General features: G+C 40.2%; 2 protein-coding genes across 3 annotated transcripts in view; both read left to right on the top strand.

The window, feature by feature from the left end:
- si:dkey-6n21.12 (schwannomin-interacting protein 1) overlaps positions 1 to 10,010 on the top strand; it is a 12,198-nt gene extending 2,188 nt beyond the window's left edge. The window contains exons 2-7 of one of the 2 annotated variants that reach the window (XM_061912353.1): positions 1,183 to 1,437; positions 5,217 to 5,347; positions 5,420 to 5,513; positions 8,945 to 9,070; positions 9,149 to 9,266; positions 9,328 to 10,010. In XM_061912353.1, the coding sequence (XP_061768337.1) occupies positions 1,183 to 1,437; positions 5,217 to 5,347; positions 5,420 to 5,513; positions 8,945 to 9,070; positions 9,149 to 9,266; positions 9,328 to 9,452 (849 nt within the window). In that variant the 3' untranslated portion in view covers positions 9,453 to 10,010. Of the gene's footprint in view, positions 1 to 1,177; positions 1,438 to 5,216; positions 5,348 to 5,419; positions 5,514 to 8,944; positions 9,071 to 9,148; positions 9,267 to 9,327 lie in introns of both variants that reach the window. The other variant, XM_061912352.1, reaches the window with a different exon arrangement.
- A 5,926-nt stretch (positions 10,011 to 15,936) lies between these two features.
- si:dkey-6n21.13 (P2Y purinoceptor 3) lies at positions 15,937 to 21,762 on the top strand. Its single transcript, XM_061911854.1, has 2 exons — positions 15,937 to 16,156; positions 18,802 to 21,762. Exon 2 carries the CDS (start codon positions 18,902 to 18,904, stop codon positions 20,216 to 20,218), a length of 1,317 nt encoding a protein of 438 aa, XP_061767838.1. The 5' UTR covers positions 15,937 to 16,156; positions 18,802 to 18,901; the 3' UTR covers positions 20,219 to 21,762.
- The last annotated feature ends 1,248 nt before the right edge of the window (positions 21,763 to 23,010 follow it).

Genomic DNA, 23,010 nt, shown 5'->3' with positions numbered 1-23,010 from the left:
TTGGTCAGCCTGATGCCAATTGTTGTTTTGCATTGAAAGTGCCTTTGTATTGTTTATATTTCAATAGTTGTTTGTACAACTGTTCAATCAAACTAGTAATACAGCACATGGTTAAATATTTGTAGATATATCTATGGTTCACATGGTGGCTGGTGTCTATCACAGCACACTCACAATTTGGGGTGTGTTAAATGCAACATCCGGGTCATGGCATCACACAGCATTTTCTCAGTGTGAAGTTTTTGAACGGAATTATGCACTCACTATGCGAAGTGCAAGGGTGATTGTGTCCCATTTGGCTTAAGGAAAATAAGCTCATTTAGCAGCAATTAGACATTAGCTATGTAACTGGACACATTTAAAAGCCTAACCGGAACAAAAATGCTTCATATAAACACACCATTCGGAGTATTCTGACCCGATCACAAATATTTGGATCAAAATTTCCTTACGGTCCAGACATGTGGTTTATGCCTATAGTCAATCAGATTGGAGCGCATGTCAACATCTCCTCTGAAATTTGGGTCAACTTTATCCTTACTGCGTGTGTCTCTGATGTCAGTTATATTTTGGTGGAGGAGGACTAAACTTAATCGTCTCGGAATGAAGCGATTGTCTTGCTGCTGTCTCCCCCCATTCAACATTTTATACTGTTGGAGTTTGTTGCTCTGAAAACAAGACTAACGCAACAAAACTATGATCTGGAAGGCATAGAACAGCTCCATTTTAAAAGGACAGGTAAAAAAAAGTAGCAAACAGAAGGCAAAATTGATTAAAAAAAATAATATGACAGAAATTCACAACAGAAGTCAGTGCTTCTTCTTCCTCTACTTCCATTTACGGTATGTGCTGCGCATGTCAAAATAAAGTATTAGGATTTAAGGTGTGATGCATGAAAATGCACGTCATAATAGGTAACATTTTTTCTGGGTCAATGAACACAGTAACATTGTAATCTGAATTACGATCAGATTAAATATATTTTGCTCATGTACACCTGGCTAGTGTAAACACTATTTACAAAATGAGAAAACAGTCAGCATATAATTAAGTCAATAATTGCATCAAAATTGACACATACAATTTAAGACAATGTTTAAAATGTAAAAACTATACTTCTATAGATGAATACAGTCCTGACACTTTGCTACTTGTTCTTCCTGTCTGTACTGTCTAGACTAGATGGAGGGTGAAAAAGAGAGACAGAGGCAGCAGGGTGAGGAGAAGGAGAGCAACGAGGCCGATGACGGCATTATGAGCGGCGATGATGATGTCGGTGACAACGACGATGAGGATTCAGAGGGTGCGGCGCTGGTCTGGCAGGAAGGCTACAGTGAGGACAACCTGGGCCTTCCCATCATGCACTGGGAGGCACTTAGTCTGCGTATCGCCGAGTTGGAGAAGCAAGAGGAGGAGAAGAAGGAGAAGATGGCAAAGGTCGGCGCTGTTTACTGTAATTCACCATTTAGGCAGCTATATAAATGGGTTTGAATTGCACTATCTGCTGGTCACTACGACTTGGGACGGGATGGTTCGGTTGATAGAGATGCCGTGCCAGCAACTTGAAGGTTCCTTGTCCGATCCCCAGCTTCTGCCATCCTAGTCACATCCGTTGTGTCCTTGACACTTCCTGATGGGTTGCGGTTAAAGCTTTGCATGGCAACTCCCGCCATCAGTGTGTGGATGGGTGAATGTGGAAATAGTGTCAAAACAGTTTGGGTACCTTTCAAAGGTACCCAAGGTGAAAATTTGATTCCCCATTTTTGCCCTACTTTTACAAAAAGAGACAGAAATAATTCAAAACAAGTTTTTATTATATTTTATCAAAAACTACTAGTTTGAAATGACACTGCATCATTCGCTTAGCAAAATTATGATATGTATAAATTTGATTTTTTTTAGAACAGATATAAATTGGACTTTGTAATAAATAACTACAAAAATAAATATAGCGCTTCCTATGGGAGGCATAACTTCTGTATTAAATGAAATTAGTCTATAAACAAAAATGTAGCATATCATAAACACCAACATTGGAAATCAATAAAGTACAAACAGTAAGCTGCTTTTATGCAGGAGTTTGTTTGTTTGTTCTTGTTCGCCTTATAAAGAGTCAAATTTCCTTTGCTGGATGCTTCGTTTTCTGATGCTGCCTTTTTTTTAACAAACTTTGCAGAATACAGTCATTTGTGCCACGCCTTTTGCCGCAAAACCAAACCACTGACAACACTATTATTTCCAATACAGTACCAAAATGTTGTGAGCGAAAATATCTTGCAAGTGCAAATTTTGCTCGCACGCTCGTATCTTGTGAATAACCTGGTCGCTAAGCACCCCGTTTTCTTAAAACCTAGTGCCGCCCCTGAACACATCTCCATGGTTTTAGCACATCAAAACCCCGTACTGACTTAGATGAATTACATAGGATGTTACATTGTATTTCTACATAGAGGTTGTGTTGTAGTGGCCAGGGGATGGCTTTCGCAATGACGCTTAGTTGCCTTTATATTGATGCTATTATCATGTATATCTGATATAAGACACTGAAAGAATTACAAAGTTTGCAAGTAAATAGATATGATCAGAATAGTATCAATGTCATGGAGATTACAGAACCATTTTGAGAGTTAATGAGTTCGCCAGACATGTCATCACATGACGTATAGGTAGGAACCATAAAACTGTGCTTTTTTCTGGTGAGAACACACAGAAGCTAATACAGAATAATATAATAACAGAATAAATGAATAAATTAAAGAGATGCTTTGACAAAAGGTGACTATCCTTAAAACTCATTAAAACTAAAATAATGCTATTGGGTAACAGTGGAGGGGCTTCACGGTTAGTGCGTCTGCCTCACAATACGAAGGTCCTGGAGTCCTGGGTTCAAATCCAGGTTCGGGATCTTTCTGTGTGGAGTTTGCATGTTCTCCCCGTGACTGCGTGGGTTCCCTCCGGGTACTCCGGCTTCCTCCCACTTCCAAAGACATGCACCTGGGGATAGGTTGATTGGCAACACTAAATTGGCCCTAGTGTGTGAATGTGAGTGTGAATGTCGTCTGTCTATCTGTGTTCGCCCTGCGATGGGGTGGCGACTTGTCCAGGGTGTACCCCGCCTTCTGCCCGATTGTAGCTGAGATAGGCGCCAGCGCCCCCCGCCACCCCAAAAGGGAATAAGCGGTAGAAAATGGATGGATGTGTAACAGTGGAAGAGAAAGTCAAACACAAATAGACTACTTTAGTACATTTCCATGCACGAAAGAAGTCTGATTTCTTAATTAGTTAGTTTTTTTGTATTTTCACACCTGCGTGTGAAGTCCAAGTGTCCATCCACACTCTCTAATACGACTATTGGTCATACGCCATGTGCCTCCCGTACACTGGGGGGGGGGGGCTTATTTCATTTTAGCGCTGTTAAATGAATTATTTTTCCGGTTGACCTATGACATCACACTAGCCATCTGCGGATCCTTACAACTTGTTTTAAGTGATGTCTGCTGTAATATTGACACAAATTAAAAATATTACCTCTTGAATGGCTATGCTGGTGTTAAATAGCAGAAAACATAAAGAAATGATCTTAGATTGCGTTATGAACATGACGCTACTACCAATGCAGAGAAAGACTGGCGGAAAAGTTTTTTTGATGGAATTTTTGGACAAAAATCATAGAAACAAAACTTTTGAATGTCTCAGAGTTCATCCATAAGGCTCTGTGGATCGATGGAAGGAGTTTTTAATCCGAAGGAAAAGTTACATCAATGGATAATTCCCTTAATGGGTTAGTTTATGGGCCAAACTATATCGGTATATGAGTTTTGACCCATATTGCCCAGCCCTACAATCGTGTTAGCGACAGTGCTAGCACAGTTTAGGGATGTTCTGTGTGTTGGAGGCCTTATGATGGCAGTGTGTTTAAATGTATGAGTGCACATGTGTCCATTGTTTGAGTGTAAAAAAGGACATTTGGGTATTTAAGACATTTCATATTGCTACCAAAAAATTTCGGTGCTACTAATTTTTTTCATTTGGTAGCACCAGATCTACTAGTGAAAACGCTAAGCGTATAACCCTGTTATAAACAGGTGTGGCGCAGTGGAAGTGTGGCCGTGCGCAACCCGAGGGTCCCTGGTTCAATCCCCACCTAGTACCAACCTAGTCACGTCCGTTGTGTCCTGAGCAAGACACTTCACCCTTGCTCCTGATGGGTACTGGTCAGCGCCTTGAATGGCAGCTCCCTCCATCATTGTGTGAATGTGTGTGTGAATGGGTAAATGTGGAAGTAATGTGTGTGTGAATGGGTAAATGTGGAAGTAGTGTCAAAGCGCTTTGAGTACCGTATGTTTCGGACTATAAGTCCCAGTTTTTTTCATAGTTCATAGGGTGCGACTTATACTCAGGAGCGACTTATGTGTGAAATTATTAACACATCACCGTGAAATATCAAATAATATTATTGATCTCATTCATGTAAGAGACTAGACATATAGGATTTCATGGGATTTAGCGATTAGGAGTGAATGATTGTTTGGTAAACTTATAGCATTTTATATATGTTATAGTTATTTGAATGACTCTTACCATAATATCTTACGTCAACATACCAGGCATGTTCTCAGTTGGTTATTTATGCGTCACTTATTGAGCCTGTTGTTCACTATTCTTTATTTATTTTAAATTGCCTTTCAAATGTCTATTCTTGGTGTTGGGTTTTATCAAATACATTTCCCCAAAAAATGCGACTTATACTCCAGTGCAACTTATGTATGTTTTTTTTCCTTCTTTATTATGCATTTTCTACGGTACCTTGAAGGTAGAAAGGCGCAATACAAGTACAACCCATTTATTTATTTATTTTATTAAATGTCTCAGCAACTAAGGTATTAAGTTGTACACATTGAACCTACAAGCTGTGCTCTTTGCAAGACAGACTTATTTTTATGGTGCGCTCAAGGACCGTGGAACAAAGTAGGGTGCCAGAAATAATGAATAATAATATTAATAGATTTTATTTGTTACCCACTTTTCATTTAACTACATCTTGCAGTGCCACAGTACAAATCAATATTTGAAAAAATTAAAACTTAGCCATTAAATCTTATAAAATTCTAATTTGTTTTTGTTTTTTTTTGTTTTTTACAGTTTGTTTATTTTGTGCGACCAAGCATTTTATTTTAGCTTGATCGTGATTCTTATCTATTCAATCTCGATCTCAGAGTCAAGTGTCTCTGGAGCGAAGCCGTGCACCAGTTAGTTGGACAGGAGAGCGAGGAAGGCGAAGAGAAAGCTGCGGCGACGACGACGACGACGAAGCCTGCAACAGTCACATGACGGCCCTCAGCTCGCGGTACCAACACGCACACGCTGGTTCATGCACTTGTTATGAGAAGGACGTTAGAGTCATGTTTGTGTCGTCCAGGCTGCAGACGCAGATGAACCTGCAGCTGTGCTTCATCAATGACAGTGAAAGTGAGGAAGAAGACACGGAGAAGGAAGATGACGTCCACAAGAAGGTATGCAATAACGCAACACATTTGCAGTGGATGAAGTTAAGACTAAACACCATTGAGCAATGGATGTTTTTTTAATCGACAAAACCCCTCTGGGTCTGAAATTTGACAAAGCAAGAGAAGAAAATGTATTTTTTTTAATTCATTCATTCACTAAAGTAAAGTGAATTATATTTATATGACGCTTTTTCTCAAGAGAATGAAGGCGCTTTACATAGTAAAAACTCATTATCTACATTTTAAGCTGAATTTAAACCAGTGTGGGTGGAACTGGAAGAAATGGTAAAGTGTCTTGCCCAAGGACACAATGATGGTGGAAGCTGGAATCAAACCTGGATCCCCGAAGTTGTTGGCATGCCTGCTCTACAAACTGAGCCAAGCCATCCCCTAAAAGAAACATCCAAAAGCGCCAAAAATACACCTTTTACCTTTTAATGACTTGAATATTAACCAAGTACTAGCGATATTGTTATTATTTTTTGTAACTTATATCTTATAACTACTTTCTAGCGGTGCGTTGATCATGAAGAGGTAACTAGATTATGCTGCTGTATTGACATCATGAGCTGGGGAACTGCTCTCCTGTCTCTGAGATGGTGAATGTTCATTCTCGATTATAAATCATGCCACTCACCTGGATAGTAGAAGGTTGTAGCCGTAAAGTGAAAAGTTAATCAACTTTGACAGCCAACTTTAGACCCTGAGATGGTGAAAAAGACACGAAAAGACGATCGTTTGCACCCAACTTTTTTTTAACCACATACGAGGATTGTGATTATTCTTTAAATCAAAGTCTGCTGTGTGTTGTTGTCAACAAACTTGGTGATGCGTCTCACAGTATGCTTAAAATGATCAAAATACGTAAATATAACGGTATTATGAATGTACCTGTTACTAAATTACATATATACCCAAAGCATTTTTATAAAACCTTGATCGAGGTTTTCAGATGCTTTTTAGCTTACCAAATAGGCAAAATTAAGCAAATGCCATTGACTCCTTTCGTTGGCTGACTTTTGCCAACGTTTATTCTAGGGATGCACCGAAATGAAAATTTGTGGCCGAAGCCGAATAAAATTTAAACGTTTGGCCGAAGGCCGAATACTGAATACCGAATAATGAATGCAGTTTTTCACAATTTTATTTTATATTGCATAAATAGCCTACAATACATTTTTAGACATGTTTTTTAAATAAAGTACAATTTTATTGAATATTGACATTTTTTTTTATATTTCAGTAGCATTTGCTTTTCAAAAAAAGCACAAAGTTTTTCATTTATATTAGGCCTTAAAACAAAACATGCATTCCAAAAAAAAAAAAAAGTGCATTAAAGTGGATAAACCCACAACAAATGAATTATTGTCCTTTTGGCAAATGTCTGCTTAGCCACAGTAGATAGACTAATAATGTAAACAGAAGGCTCAAGTAAATCTCAATTAAGTGTGTGCTTGTAGCCTCATACACTTATACAGGTAGCCTACACACCAGGCTAATAATGTAAACAGCACACACACAATGTAAAGAGCACACATCAGAGAAATACTGTCTGCTCGGTATCATGTAACGGGGCTCAATGTGCTCCATGAGTCTCCGAAAGCCAATGTCCTCCACAACACTAAACGGTTGATCATCCAAAGCCATAAACTCCATTACCTTCTTTAAAATTCCGTGTGCTTTGGCACTGTCAGTCGCAAACTTATTCGTCGGCCACAAGGCACCTCCTCGAGACAGTTTGGCTGAACATTCGTTGCAAACTGCAATACTTTTGTAACTTTCCGACACTTAAAAATTTCTCCACACTGCTGACATTTTTCCGAAGGCGCCTGGTTACAACGTCACCGCGTCACTGCACGTTGGTTGATTGCGTCACCGCGTCAGAAAATTGCCTCATTGCGTCACACGCCACTATTCGGCCTTGCATTTAACTCATTCCACCGAAGGCCGAATGTGGCTTTTTTTGCCATATTCGGCCGAATATATTCGGTTACCGATTAACCGGTGCATCCCTAGTTTATTCACAAGTCAGACTGAATGGTAAAAGAAAAACATGTGTTCTTGTCTCACATAGGGATTGTGAATGATAAGCAAAATTCCCCACACTAAGTGGGCACGTTTTACTAAAAGGAAGAACACAGTGGACAGAGACTTGATGACATCGACTGGTTATTGTCTTTGACTCAAAAGAGACTTACTTAAAGGCCTACTGAAACCCACTACTACCGACCACGCAGTCTGATATTTTACAGTATATATCAATGATGAAATATTAACATTACAACAAATGCCAATACAGCCTTTTTAGTTTACTAAATTGCAATTTTAAATTTCCTGCGAGTTTCTTGTTGAAAACGTCGCGGAATGATGACGCGTACGCATGGTGTCACGGACTGTTAGGAAATATTGGCGCTGCACCACTCGCAGCTAAAAGTCGTCTGCTATAACCGCATAATTACACAGTATTTTGGACATCTGTGTTGCTGAATCTTTTGCAATTTGTTCGTTTAATAATGGAGACTATAAAGAACAATGCTGTTGGTGGAAAGCGGTGGATTGCAGCTGTCTTTAGCACCGAGACACAGCCGATGTTCTTTGTTTGTTGTGAAGCGGGACGGTCAAGCAAACATGTTTTCTCCACGTCAACCAGCATGTTTTTGGATGGGGAAATTGTGATATATATTATACCGGAGACATCAGTGGATTATTCGTCGTCCTGCAGCAGCTGTCAAAAAAGGCAGCTGTGAGCTTGGCTCCGCCGCTTCTCTCTGAGACACTGCGTGTTCACCGCAGCCATCCGACCTCAAGGTATGTCTTTACAATCTTTATAAATCTCACTAAAACACTATTAAAAAAATAAGCAGATAAGGGATCTTCCAGAATTATCCTAGTAAATGTGTCTTATTACATCTGAAATGCTCACTTTGCCATCGCCCGGAGCCGTCGCTTTTTTTATTTATTTATTTATTTTATTTTTTCTAGTCCATCAATATCCATATCCTAATTCACAAATCTTTCATCCTCACTCAAATTAATGGGGAAATTGTCGCTTTCTCGGTCCGAAATGCTCTTACTGCTGTTGGCTCCCATTATAAACAATGTGAATATGTGTGGAGCCCTGCAACTCGTGACGTCACACGCACATACTTCCGGTAAACACAAGGTTTTTCTACTAGCGACCAAAAGTTGTGAACTTTATCGTCGATGTTCTCTACTAAATCCTTTCAGCAAAAATATGGCAATATTGCAAAATGATCCAGTATGACACAGAATGGACCTGCTATTCCCGTTTTAAATAAGAAAATCTCATTTCAGTAGGCCTTTAAATGTTTTCCATTGTACGCGCCTCCTTGTGGTGATGCTGGGTCAGCACACGCTACAACCTATCAAAACATCTTTGGTTTTCTCTTCCTAAATGGCGCCCCCTCCTGGAAAAGAGAGGATCCATTCCTGTTCATAAGAGCCCTCAGCCTGCAGCCAAACCGGAGAAAACAAAATCAAGAGGTTTCCGTAACACTTGGAAGAAGCTGCGAGACAGACTGCGAGCAGACCACAAGCCACTGGTGAGGAAAGTCTTGCCGCTTTTTTACATGTCTTCAAGGACATGTAACAAAGTCGGTAAACTCCTTCCCTTCCTTTAGACGCCCGCCGCCAACGATAGCATCGTCCAGCAGAGGCCCTTGGAGCGCACCGATTTGCAGAACCACACCATGAAGGAGCTCACTGCTCTTTGTTCCTCCCTCAGAAAAACTATACAAGGTACACACAAGCACCTCATCTACACCATCTGTGTTTGTTTTCTAATGTGAACTTTCCTCAGACCTAAGTACAGAGCTGGTGGGCCGCCTTCAGATGCGGGACCAGCTGAGGACGGAGCAGGACGCCATGTTGCTGGAGGTTCAAGACTTGACCTCGCTGGGAACGCTGCTGAGCAATCCCAGCTGATGGTGACACCTTGAGAACATTGTGAGTGTGCTGGGCAAGTGGGCAGACATCCCAGTGGTAGCTGACTGCGGTCCACCCTTTGATACAGCTGGACCCTTTTTTTTTTTTTTGTACACCTATTTTTATTTTCATTTTTTATTCTTTTTTTTTTTTCTCCATTGAAAATCCAAAAACACCAGTTGTGCTAAGGAGAACTTTTCCCGCTTTACGTAGACTGACACATCACCAGGAGGAAGTAAGGGATCTTATTAGCAGACAAAAGGAATTGTATGCAAGTCATTTTAAAATGTTTTTACATATAAAAGGGAATATTTTTTAACATTTTTATACCATAGAACTATGCTGACCTCATGCCCACTCATACTTAATGTTAAGATGACTATTTCTTTCATCTTTTCAGGTATTTTCTTGTATTAGAAAAGTGACGACCACTTTATTTCCATTGTGCTGTGGAAAACACTTCTTTTAACCCGTGTTATGTATAGTGTTGTTATTGGTGACTGAATGTTAACAAATCACTTCATGATAAACACATTTAATATTGTCATATTCTTTAAACTGCGTTATGGTCAATTTCTCTGTATATACCATACAGTTATTTTATAGAGTGCTTGTCCAAATTAATGTCAAAGGTGAGCTCGATCAGCTGGCCTATGATAAAAGGCTGACTACAACCTGGTCTGGTCGCCAGTCAATCACAGAACACACACATCACACAACACATTAGTGTTGCCAGATGACAACTGGAAAATTATCATACCCGAAGCTTGAATTAATCGTAATTTGAGGAAAATGATTGTACATTGACATTGTTCAGGGCCGTTTACTACTACAAAACATTACCGCCTACCCATAGCTAATCATGCAGTTCTACCTTTTAAATCAGGGGTGCCCATTACGTCGATCGCGATCGACTGGTCGATCTCGGAGGGTGTGTCAGTCGATCTCAAGCCAGGCATTAAAAAATAGACATAAAAATGAGCAATCATCAATCATACCAAGACTTCACTTTCGTCAGTTGTTTGACATTCTCGGCACCTGGGGATCTTGTGAAATGACGCTGGCTGCTGCAAGCTCATATTTGAGAAAAAAAACACTAACAGGGCGGACGCAGAGAAACACATTTTATTTCTAGAGACTCCGTACCTACTGTCAAAACTCTAAAGACCGACTGCACAGTTCCTGTCTTCACCATAAAAGACCTGTTTCATCCTGCCTGTGCTAACAAAATAAGAGTCTCAGAAAGCTAGCGTGCACAAGCTAGCAAGCTACGGAGTTTGATGCCAATGTATTTCTCCCCCGCCCTCAGCGACCGTTTTCTCACTTGCTTGCCCACCCGCACACTCACTGACGTCACTCACCTGCTGCCAGACATTAAAGGGCCACACACATATGCTACTCTCATAACAAAGTGTTTAAAAACGAGTATGCAAGTTGGACAAATGAGATGCCAAATCCAACCACTTTCATGTGGTATTGTCATTTAAATGTCATTTAAATTTATATAGCGCTTTTGGACAGAAAGGAGGACTTTTTTTTTCCTCCATTTGAAAATGCGGACGTTATCAGCACCACTGTCAAATTCCAATCAATGCAAGTCATCAGAATCAAATACACCAACTTATATTCTTGTCTTCATGAAAGAAAGGAATCTATGTGTGTTAAACATGCTTGTATTATCATTAAACACCATTAACTTGTTAACAAAAATGTCTCTTTCATAAATAAATATAAATTATAAATAGGAATGAGGTAGATCTCCTCGACTTGGTCAATTGAAAAGTAGCTCGCCTGCAGAAAAAGTGTGAGCGCCCCTGTTTTAAATAAACCAACCGCACTGAAGAACAAAAGCTGACACAGCGCCCCCATCTGGCTGTAAAGAACACATGAGTCGCAGTGCAGAATGTATCCTGCTTTTTTGTTGTTAATATCCGTGTAATGAAGTGTTCGAATTGTCAAACATTATGATATTTTTGGAATTACTGATCGTACAAAGGGTGTAATTCCATCCATTTTCTACCGCTTATTCCCTTTCGGGGTCACGGGGGGCGCTGGCGCCTATCTCAGCTACAATCGGGCGGAAGGCAGGGTACACCCTGGACAAGTCGCCACCTCTTCGCAGAGCCAACACGGATAAACAGACAACATTCACACTCACATTCACACACTAGGGCCAATTTAGTGTTGCCAATCAACCTATCCCCAGGTGCATGTCTTTGGAAGTGGGAGGAAGCCGGAGTACCCGGAGGGAACCCACGCATTCACGGGGAGAACATGCAAACTCCACACAGAAAGATCCCGAGCCTGGATTTGAACCCAGGACTGCAGGACCTTCGTATTGTGAGGCAGACGTACTAACCCCTCTGCCACCGTGAAGACCAACGGTGTAATTATCACACAAATACAAAAATAATTGTATGTCTGGCAATGCTTACATAAATGGACAAACAAGCATTTATATTCTCTACTTTGGACATTCTTTTGCAGTTTTCCTGTCATATACTGCATCTTTGAACTTAAAAACAGCAAACCCATGCGCAGGTTCTATATATCACTGTAAACATTCACCCGGATTTCACAGCATTTAACTGTCATTTCACAGTAAACTACTGTGATCAAAGTCCTCTAATATCACAACAAATTATTTTAAATTCAAACGGATTTTACTCTTAAAGGGGAACTGCACTTTTTTTGGAATTTTGCCTGTCATTCACATGAGAGACATGACGAGGGATACATTTGTTTTTAATTCTTTCTAAATATGAAATAAATGTAAATACAAGTCTTCTTACAACAGAGGCAATGGGATGTTCTCTTTTTTTGTCCATAAAATCCAATAAATAACCATACAAAAATCAACAAGAATACTTCATATACATTTCGTGACTTGATTATGAACTAGATATTAGTGATATTGTTATTTTAAGTGCTAACATTATTTACAGGACCCGAAAATGGCGAGAACAACATGAAAAGATGCTCGGTGTTTGCCCCCTGCCCCCACCCCGTTTCTTGATGAGGATTATGAGTAATTTTTAATCCAAACAGGAATATATAAACATCCTAGCAGTCGGCATCCCAATGACAGCAGACCTTGCACAGTAAGGGATGTTTTATTATGCTTGTTGTCTCTCATGAAGTCTGCAGTGAGTAGTAATCAGTGATGAAGAAGAAAAAAAAAGCAAACATGATGCCTTTTTTAAAGTAATGCGCCCGCGTATGCTTAAAATGATCAAAATACGTAAATATTACAAATGTTCCCGTTATTACATTACGTATATACTTACATCATGTATATAAAACTTTTTTTTTTTCTTTGTCATGAAAAACGGAGGTTTTTTGGGTTGGTGCACTAAATGTAAGTGTATCTTGTGTTTTTTATGTTGATTTAATAATTAAAACAAAAACAATTTATAAAAAATTATTCTGCGGCCCGGTGCCGGTGGTTGGAAAGCACTGTTCTAGAGGCTGCAGTGGCACTACGTTGTAATATAATTTTCCACCAATTGGGGCTGTCCATCCATCCATCCATTTCCTACCGCGTATTCCTTTTTGGGGGCGCTGGCACCTATCTCAGCTACAATCGGGCGAAGGCGGGGTACACCCTGGACAAGTCGCCGGGGCTGTATGAAAATCAAAACAAAGAAGTTTAGAGCTGAAATCATAGAGAAGTTTCTTAAGTGCAAAAATTATGAATAAAGTGGTGAAGCTGTATTTGCATTTTAATTTTTATTGACAATTTATTGAAGAAACACTATTTATTACGAATTCAGTTAGAATGTATTTACTTTATCACTGCGTAAATCAATTGTTCATTAGTTTTTATGAGTGTTTTTCTTTTGGAGTATATTTGATTAGAATTTTTTTCCAAACGGTCTTAATAATCTTTGTGATTAACACATGGTTTAAAATCATTTCAGTGTTTATCCTGTTAAACTGTAATTAATTTAGATATAATTTTAGAATTTTCAGTAAGCAGTAGAAAATGCATGGATGGATTATTAATTCACTGTTAATATTTACATGGGCCCTGGGCCCCTCTGTCGTCGAACAGTTAGACCCTAAGGTCTAAAAGGTTTAGAACCCTTATCTTAAGGGGTACCATAGACTACACTGCACACTCTTGTACAGTAAGTGGCGGAATGCTGTTAAATTGAGAGCGTAATTAACGATATAAATACATTTGTGAAGTTACGGTCCAGCATATAGCTATATTTTTATCGTAATGAAATATATAATTACATTTATGCAGTTACAGTATTTAGTTTTAACTGTATTCTAATTAACTTTAAAATCCCAGCTCTGCAGTTATAGTAGATTGCTGCAAAGATATTTCACAATAATTTACTGTTAAGTACCAATGATTGTCACACACACATTTGGTGTGGTGCAATTTGTCTTCTGCATTTGACCCATCCCCTTGTTCACCCACTGGGAGATGAGGGGAGCAGTGAGCAGCAGTGGCCGCGCCCGGTAATAATTTTTGGTGATTTAACCACCATTTCCAACCCTTGATGCTGGGTGCCAAGCAGGTAGGTGATGGGTCCCATTTTTATACTCTTTGGTATGACTCGGCCGGGGTTTGAATTCAGGTCCGATCTCAGGGTGGACACTCTAACCACTAGGCCACTGAGTAGGTATAATTGCATTACTATGGAAGTAATGCAATTATTAACCAGTGATTTGCTGTGAATTTACAATTTGCATGTGAATTTGGATATATACAAACCCCGTTTCCATAGGAGTTGGGAAATTGTGTTAGATGTAAATATAAACGGAATACAAAGATTTGCAAATCCTTTTCAACCCATATTCAGTTGAATGCACAACAAAGAAAACATATTTGATGTTCAAACTCATAAACTTTAATTTTTTTTTGTGCAAATTATTATCTTACAATTTCATGGCTGCAACAAGTGCCAAAGTAGTTGGGAAAGGGCATGTTCACCACTGTTACATCACCTTTTCTTTCAACAACACTCAATAAGCGTTTGGGAACAGAGGAGACACATTTTTGAAGCTTTTCAGGTGGAATTGTTTCCTATTCTCGTTCGATTTACAGCTTAAGCTGTTCAACAGTCTGGGGTCTCTGTTGTCGTATTTTAAGCCTCAAAATTTTCATGAATGAGACAGGTCTGGACTACAGCCAGGCCAGAGTAGTACCCGGACTCTTACTATGAACCACGCTGTTGTAACACGTGGTGGGGCATTGTCTTGCTGAAATAAGCAGGGGCTTTCATGATAACGTTGCTTGATTGGCAATATATGTTGCTCCAAAACTTGCATGTACCTTTCAGCATTAATGGTGCCTTCGCAGATGTGTAAGTTACCCATGCCTTGGGCACTAATTCACCCCCATACCATTACAGATGCTGCCTTTTGAACTTTGCGCCTATAACAATCCGAATGGTTCTTTTACTCTTTCTTCCCGAGGACACAAATGTCCATAGTTTCCAAAAACAATTTGAAATGTGGACTCGTCAGACCACAGAACACTTTACCACTTTGCATCAGTCTATCTTAGATGATCTCTGGCCCAGAGAAGCCGGCGGCGTTTCTGGATGTTGTTGATAAATGGCTTTTCCTTTGCATAGTAGAGCATTAACTTGCACTTACAGATGTAGCGACAAACTTTATTTAGTGACAGTGGTTTTCTGAAGTCTTCCTGAGTCTATGTGGTGATATCCTTTAGAGATTGATGTCGATTTTTGGTACAGTGCCGTCGAGGAATCGAAGGTCACGGTCATTCAATGTTGGTTTCCGGGCATGCCCCTTACGTGGGGGGATTTCTCCAGATTCTCTGAACCTTTTGATGATATTATGGACTGTAGATGTTGAAATCCCTAAATTTCTTCCAATTGCACTTTGAGAAACGTTCTTAAATTGTTTGACTATTTGCTCACGCAGTTGTGGACAAAGGGGTGCACGTTTTTTGGGAAGCTGTTTTTATACCCAATCATGGCACCCACCTGTTCCCAATTAGCCTGCACACCTGTGGGATGTTCCAAATAAGTGTTTGATGAGCATTCCTTAACTTTATCAGTATTTATTGCCACCTTTCCCAACTTATTTGTCACGTTTTGCTGGCATCAAATTCTAAAGTTAATGATTATTTGCAAAAAAAAAATTTTTTTTATCAGTTTGAACATCAAATATCTTGTCTTTGTAGCATATTCAACTGAATATGGGTTGAAAATGATTTGCAAATCATTGTATTCGGTTTATATTTACATCTAACACAATTTCACAGCTCATTTGGAAACGGGGTTTGTATTTGTAAATTGAGTCTGCAATGCTTGCCTCTATATACACTACATTACTTGCATATGTGTCTTGACTGCAAATCAAGCACAAGCCGAGAGGGAGGCCAAGCTCTCTCTCTCTCACACACACACAGACACACAAGGATGACTTGAGAGGGTCTGAGAGGGAGGGGCTGTGTCGCCATGGCAACAGGCTGCAAAGCCCACAAGAAAAAGGTAAAAGCAAAAGTGGTCAAACTGTCAAGGTCTCTTCTTTACAACTCCCGACTACTTCAGAGTGTTGTTTCTTTTTACCTAGGACAGTTTTCATCCCGATGACGTGAACTTGTGGAGGATTTGTCTCTTTTCTCCTGTTTACTCTGATGGGGAACACGCCGGGATTGCAGCCATATGGAGGCAAAGTCACCGCCAGATGATGTAAGCATCTTTGCAGTGATGCAGGTATTTATGAGCTCCATGCACACAAACACGTTGCTTCTCTTTCGGTCTTACTAAAACGTGACTCATATTACAAAGTTATTTTTAGATTCAATATTGAACTAACTACTTGTCCCCTATAGACTACTCACAAAAAGTTAGGGATGCTGTATTGGGATTCCCTTTTACAGGTAAACATTATTTAGTCTTCTCTAAACTTCTTAAGGTTCCAAAAAAAAAGCTAATTCACGTGATTTTTTTTTTTCCAGATTTAATGTTTTCTATTTTTTTTACCGTAAGGCACACAATATTCTTTTCTGTTCATCTTCCAGTTTCTGCATCTCGTTGCAATCGGATAACGACACTATAAGCTCAGTGGCGAACATTGTGTTTAATGCCTCTCAGTGGCAAAGTATCGTTGATTACTTGTGTGGCCTTCGTCTCAATAACTCTAAATATAAACAGCATTGTTCAAATACCAATTCTAACTGAAGCGGGACATTTTTTCGTCCGTTCATGGACCACGCACAGGGTGACTTTCGGCTCATTGTTAGAGAACCGCATGCTGTGCGAAAAGTAGTTGAGCTGGACATTCAAAAGTTTAAAAAGGGTCATACTAAGTTCACAATTATAGGTTATAGTGCATTTTTGGTTCATCCTGAAATTTCACCTGAAAGCTGTATATTTTTCCAAGTAGTGTAGTTCACTAGTGATCTAATCAAGGTTTGTGTATACTTAAGAATGTCAATTGTCTCTCATCCACCTCCATGGTCGGTGTCTTCTTATTGGGGGACCCGCCGGGACACATATCATGTGTTAGTGCAGCCTATAGGAGGGAAATTATTCCATACTTGTGCTTTGGCTGTGCAAAGGCTGCATGTCAAGAAGCCACAGGTTGTAGCAGCTTGTTAATGGTACAGTGTCTTTTACACCTTATTGGTGTTGCTTGGTTAATTTGTCATGTATGGTTTACATATTAGCCCAATTCACTATAACTCAAGTGCTGCTATAGTGTCTGACGCTAACACAAAAAGTCAAGCGAATGTTGTTGCGTTTAAAAAGCAGCATTACACTGACCCATGCTGTACGTCCTGCATGCTGTGTGGCAAGGAGCGGCCATGTATTTTGGAATTATTGATGTGTAAGGAGGATGAATGTACAGAGAGACACCCTGCACGGACGTGTAGTTACTTATTGCTGAGTTAATGGGGTGAGAAGGGACTGAATCAGCAGCGTCCCCTCGTACACAGGAAGGCAAACACAAATCCGCCGTGGACAACAGGAGGTGAAAAGCGCTATGCAAAGATCCGAGTCAGCAGTCGAAAGAAGAGTCGGGGAGGTGCGCTGAGGGGGAGAGACGTTTCTATTACTAAAAAAAAAACAACCTCAAAGTTATTAAAGTCAAACACAAATACAAATAGACGGAATAGAAATTGACAGAGTAAATGAAACCAGATTTCTAGGTATAATGATTGATGAAAATTTGAACCGGAAATCTCATGTAAAAAATATACAACATAAAGTTGCAAACAACACATCAATAATGAATAAAGCTAAATATGTTCGAGACCAAAAATCACTTCATATTCTCTACTGCTCACTAGTGTTACCATATCTGAGTTACTGTGTAGAAATATGGGGAAATAATTACAAAAGTACACTTCATTCACTAACAGTGTTACAAAAAAGATCAGTTAGAATAATACATAAAGTTGGATATAGAGAACATACAAACCCTTTTATTTATTGAATCAAAGATACTGAAATTCCACGACATAGTGGATTTGCAAACAGCTAAAATTATACACAAAGCAAACTACAACCTGCTTCCCAAGAATATACAACAATTCTTCTCAACCAAAGAGGAGAAAAATGTAACTTAAAACATTTGTACGCACGTACAACACTTAAGACCTTCATTACATCTGTATGTGGAATTAAACTATGGAATGGATTAAGCAAAGCAATCAAACAATGTACTAATATGATCCACTTCAAGAAACTCTTCAAACTTAAAGTGCTTACAAAGTACAAAAAAGAAGAATCATGATAAACATTCTGAATGTATTCACCCATTCATTCTTTCATTCTCAAAATAATCTACTTATCTCATCGTATGGAATAAAACTTCAACAATTATTTATTTATTTATTTGTATTTAATTACTTGAGTATATTGTAAAGACATTGAGAACAGGAAGTGAACAATAGTTTTAGCAACTGTTATGTAAAAGGAAAGGGGTAGGATTAAATAAGCTCTGCTTCTTCCTACTCCTTTTCGAACATGTTGAAAAGAGAAACTGAAAATTGTGATGTATCATGTTGTATGCTTGCATGTTCCAAATAAACTCATACTCATTATTATTGTTATTAATCCTTAGTCGAAACTTCATCTTGTCTTGCCTTTCTCTTTTTTTTGCTCTGTAATGTGGACCAGCCAGGACACCTAAATTTGTTGTGTGTTCACACTAAAAAACATCAGACAATCTTTGTTGTGTTTCAACAAAACAATGCTTTAAGCCTAATGGGAAAGCAAAAAAAATCCTTTAACTACTTCCGACTGCGACTTTGGAGGGAAATAATACGTTGCAGTGCCATGCTTGAATAGAAACAAGAGTTGTGCCTTTGGTTTCTCTATCAAACTATCTTTTTTTGTACTTGTACTTGTAGGTGAACAAACACCTGTGGTCCACAGAGGATCATAAGGAATGCCCGCCCATGACGACACAGAAGGTCCCTAAAGCAGCCAAACGTCACTAAATTCTTCACCATGACACCCAGAGGCAGAGTTCCTCCCTACAACCTCCTCAGCACTTTTTCTCCCGCCACCTCCGCGCCCTCGCCGGCCTTCTGCAGCATCGACGAGTCGTACAAGTACATCTTCCTCCCCATCTGCTACTCCTTCACCTTCATCTTCAGCCTCTCTCTCAACGCCGTGGTCCTATACCGCTCCTTCCGCCGCACCAAGCGCTGGAACGCCTCGCTGATCTACATGGTCAACCTGGCCTCCACGGACTTCATGTACGGCCTGTCGCTGCCCTTCTTGGTGGCCAGCTATGTCATGCGGGACCGCTGGGTGTTTGGGGACTTCATGTGCCGGCTGGTCCGCTTCCTCTTCTACTTCAACCTCTATGGCTCCATCTTCTTCCTCACCTGCATCTCCGTGCACAGGTACCTGGGCATCTGCCACCCGATGAAGGTCATCACCCTGGAAACCAAGAAAGCGGTGAAGTGCACGTGCGTCCTGGTTTGGATTGTCGTCTTTGCGCTCACCTGTCCCATCTTCCGCTTTGCTCAGACGGGTCACCTGAACAGAGCGCCGGGACAACTGGGCAGCAACACGAGCGGTGCTGTCGACAGGTTAGCACTCGCTGCTAACGAAAGCCATGTTGGCTTTGAGGAGTTCCAGAACTGTTGGGACGATGCCATTGACAGGGAATTCTCCGATTACGTCCCCTATGGCATTATTCTCCACTTGTTGGGCTTCTTTGTCCCCTTCTCCATCATCGCCTGGTGTTACTCCCACGTGGTCCTCACCATCTTCAAAACACTGCACTCTCGGCCTTCTTCCCGGCGAGGACATGCCGGCGTGGACAAGAGGCCCCTCGGGAGACGAGGACACAACAAAATGTCCAGGCCGCCGGGTAGGGAGGAAGGTGTTTCTGTTTTCTTGGGCGCCAACTCGCCTTATGCCAGCCGCAGACGAAAATCCATCAGGACCATCATCACCATCACCCTCCTCTTCGCCCTGTGCTTCTTCCCCTTCCACGTGACCAGGACCATTTTCCTGCTCTTGAAGGTGACCAAGGGAGTTCCGTGCCGCACCATGACCATGGTGTCCATGTGCTACAAGATCACCAGGCCCTTGGCATCCTTCAACGCCTGGCTCAACGCCCTCCTCTACTTCCTTACCAAAGACAAGGGCGGAGCACACTGCTGCCCCCCCACCAACGCTGCAATGCAACACGGGGGGCCTCTGCTGCCCCTGAGGATGATGGGGAAGGGGGAGGATGTTGAGGAGGGCCCTGAGGCCGTTCCACAACAGCTGGTCATACACGAACAGAACAAAAGTCACATATTTGGTTGAGTGATTTCACACATGAAGAGGAATGTTCTTCCACTTCTTAGGGCACCTTGTTCCTGTTTCGAATCATACTGAAGACAATATTAGATGAACAGGATCCAAAAATTCCACTTGCTGAATGCCTTCATTTCACTTGTACACCACCTGTCAAAACTTTTCAATGACATTTTGGAGACTAAAACATCCCTTATAATCAACATTTGCGTATTCCCAACATGATTACTAATGATTTTCTTCTCACCATCTGTCACTGTGGCACAACAATATTATGAATGCTGCAAAAATACTGACAAGCGTGAATAAATTTTGACCTCATCTAAACAAATATTTTGTGGTTGAGGGACATACTAATGGGTAGATTAGCTCTATGTAAACTATTCTCACCTTCTTAGTGTAAGGGTTTTCACTTTTGCTTGCTTTTACTTTACTTAGACCCGACAGGAGTATTAAAGTCCTACTGAAACCCACTACTACCGACCACGCAGTCTGATAGTTTATATATCAATGATGAAATATTAACATTGCAACACATGCCAGTACGGCCTTTTTAGTTTACTAAATTGCAATTTAAAATTTCGCGCGAAGTATCCTGTTGAAAACGTTGCGGTATGACGTCACCAGTTGTTGCGGACATCTTTTTTCCCAATCCAAGCTATAAGTAGTCTGCTTTAATCGCATAATTACACAGTATTCAGGACATCTGTGTTCCTGAATCCTTTGCAATTTATTCAATTAATAATGGAGACGTCAAAGAAGAAAGATGTAGGTGGGAAGCGGTGTATTGCAGCTGCCTTTAGCAACACAAACACAGCCGGTGTTTCCTTGTTTACATTCCCGAAGGTGAAGCTTTACTATGGAACAGAGCGGTCAAGCGAACATGGTTCCCGACCACATGTCAACCGGCAGGTTTCGGTGAGAAAATTGTGGTAATAAGTCGGCTCTTACCGTAGACATGAGCGGAGCTTGCGTCCTCCTGCAGCTGCGGACTATTACATCTTCCCACCGGAGACACTGGCGGTCACAAACACCCGTGGCCACACCCTTCCGACTTTCAGGTACCATATAATCTCACTAAAACACTAGTAACACAATAAGCAGATAAGGGATTTTCCAGAATTATCCTAGTAAATGTGTCTAATAGCATCTGAATCGCTCCCACTGCCCTCGTCTTTTTTTTCTTCTTCAAGTCATTCACACTCACTATCCTCATCCACAAATCTTTCATCCTCGCTCAAATTAATGGGGAAATTGTCGCTTTCTCGGTCCAAATCGCTCTAGCTGCTGGTGGCCATAATTGTAAACATGGTGAGGATGTGAGGCGCTCCACAACCCGTGACGTAACGCGCACATTATCTGCTACTTCCGGTACAGGCAAGGCATTTTTATTAGCGACCAAAAGTTGCGAACTTTATCGTGAATGTTCTCTACTAAATCCTTTCAGCAAAAATATGGCAATATCACAAAATGATCAAGTATGACACACAGAATGGACCTGCTATCCCCGTTTAAATGAGAAAATCTAATTTCAGTAGGCCTTTAAAGAGAGTATGGACAACTATATAACAGGTTAGTTTTTTCTGACGAAATAAAGCAAAAATAATTTGGCTAAATATAGTTCTAAACATACTCCAGCTCATAAACTTACAATAAAACATGCTTTTATTTTGTCAAAGTATTATTTAGCAGCTGTATTTGGCGCACTCTGCTGCTACATTCCTGCAGTGTTTAGTGACCAGCAGGCTCCCTAACACCCTCGCAACGGCGCAACGAACAAAAAAAAAAAAAGATTCAATGAATGACCAAAAAATCAAGTTATTACCCGCATTCTGCTGTAAACATAATGGAAATGCACTAGATCAGTGGTTCTCAACCTTTTTTCAGTGATGTATCCCCTGTGAACATTTTTTTAAATCAAGTACCCCCTAATCAGAGCAAAACATTTTTGGTTGAAAAAAAGAGATAAAGAAGTAAAATACAGCACTATGTCATCAGTTTCTGATTTATTAAATTGTATAACCGTGCAAAACATATCTCATTTGTAGTGGTCTTTCTTGAACTATTTGGAAAAAAGATATAACTAACTAAAAACTTGTTGAAAAATAAACAAGTGATTCAATTATAAATAAAGATTTCTACACATAGAAGTAATCATCAACTTAAAGTGCCCTCTTTGGGGATTGTAATAGAGATCCATCTGGATTCATCAACTTCATTCTAAACATTTCTTCACAAAAAAAGACATCTTTAACATCAATATTTATGGAACATGTCCACAAAAAATCTAGCTGTCAACACTGAATAATGCATTGTTGCATTTCTTTTCACAGTTTATGAACTTACATTCATATTTTGTTGAAGTATTATTCAATAAATATATTTATAAAGGATTTTTGAATTGTTGCTATTTTTTAGAACATTTAAACAAAAATCTCATGTACCCCTTGGCATACCTTCAGGTACCCCCAGGGGTACACGTACCCCCATTTGAGAACCACTGCACTAGATCATTGAATTTCAATCATTTTGATTATATTTTATACAGCGCTTTTCTATTGTTAGATACTCAAAGCGCTCACAGAGAAGTGGGAACTCATCATTCATTCACACCTGGTGGTGGTAAGCTACATTTGTAGCCACAGCTGCCCTGGGGTAGACTGACTGAAACGAGGCTGCCAGTTTGCGCCTACATCCCCTCTGACCACCACCAATCATTCATTCATTATTCATTCACCAGTGTGAGCGGCACCGGGGACAAGGGTGTCCTGCCCAAGGACACAACGGCAGCGATTTAGATG

The sequence above is a fragment of the Nerophis ophidion genome, linkage group LG10, assembly GCF_033978795.1.
Source record: "Nerophis ophidion isolate RoL-2023_Sa linkage group LG10, RoL_Noph_v1.0, whole genome shotgun sequence".
Taxonomy (NCBI): domain Eukaryota; kingdom Metazoa; phylum Chordata; class Actinopteri; order Syngnathiformes; family Syngnathidae; genus Nerophis; species Nerophis ophidion.
Note: the sequence above shows the minus strand (reverse complement) of the source record. Positions and strands in the feature narration are given on the sequence as shown.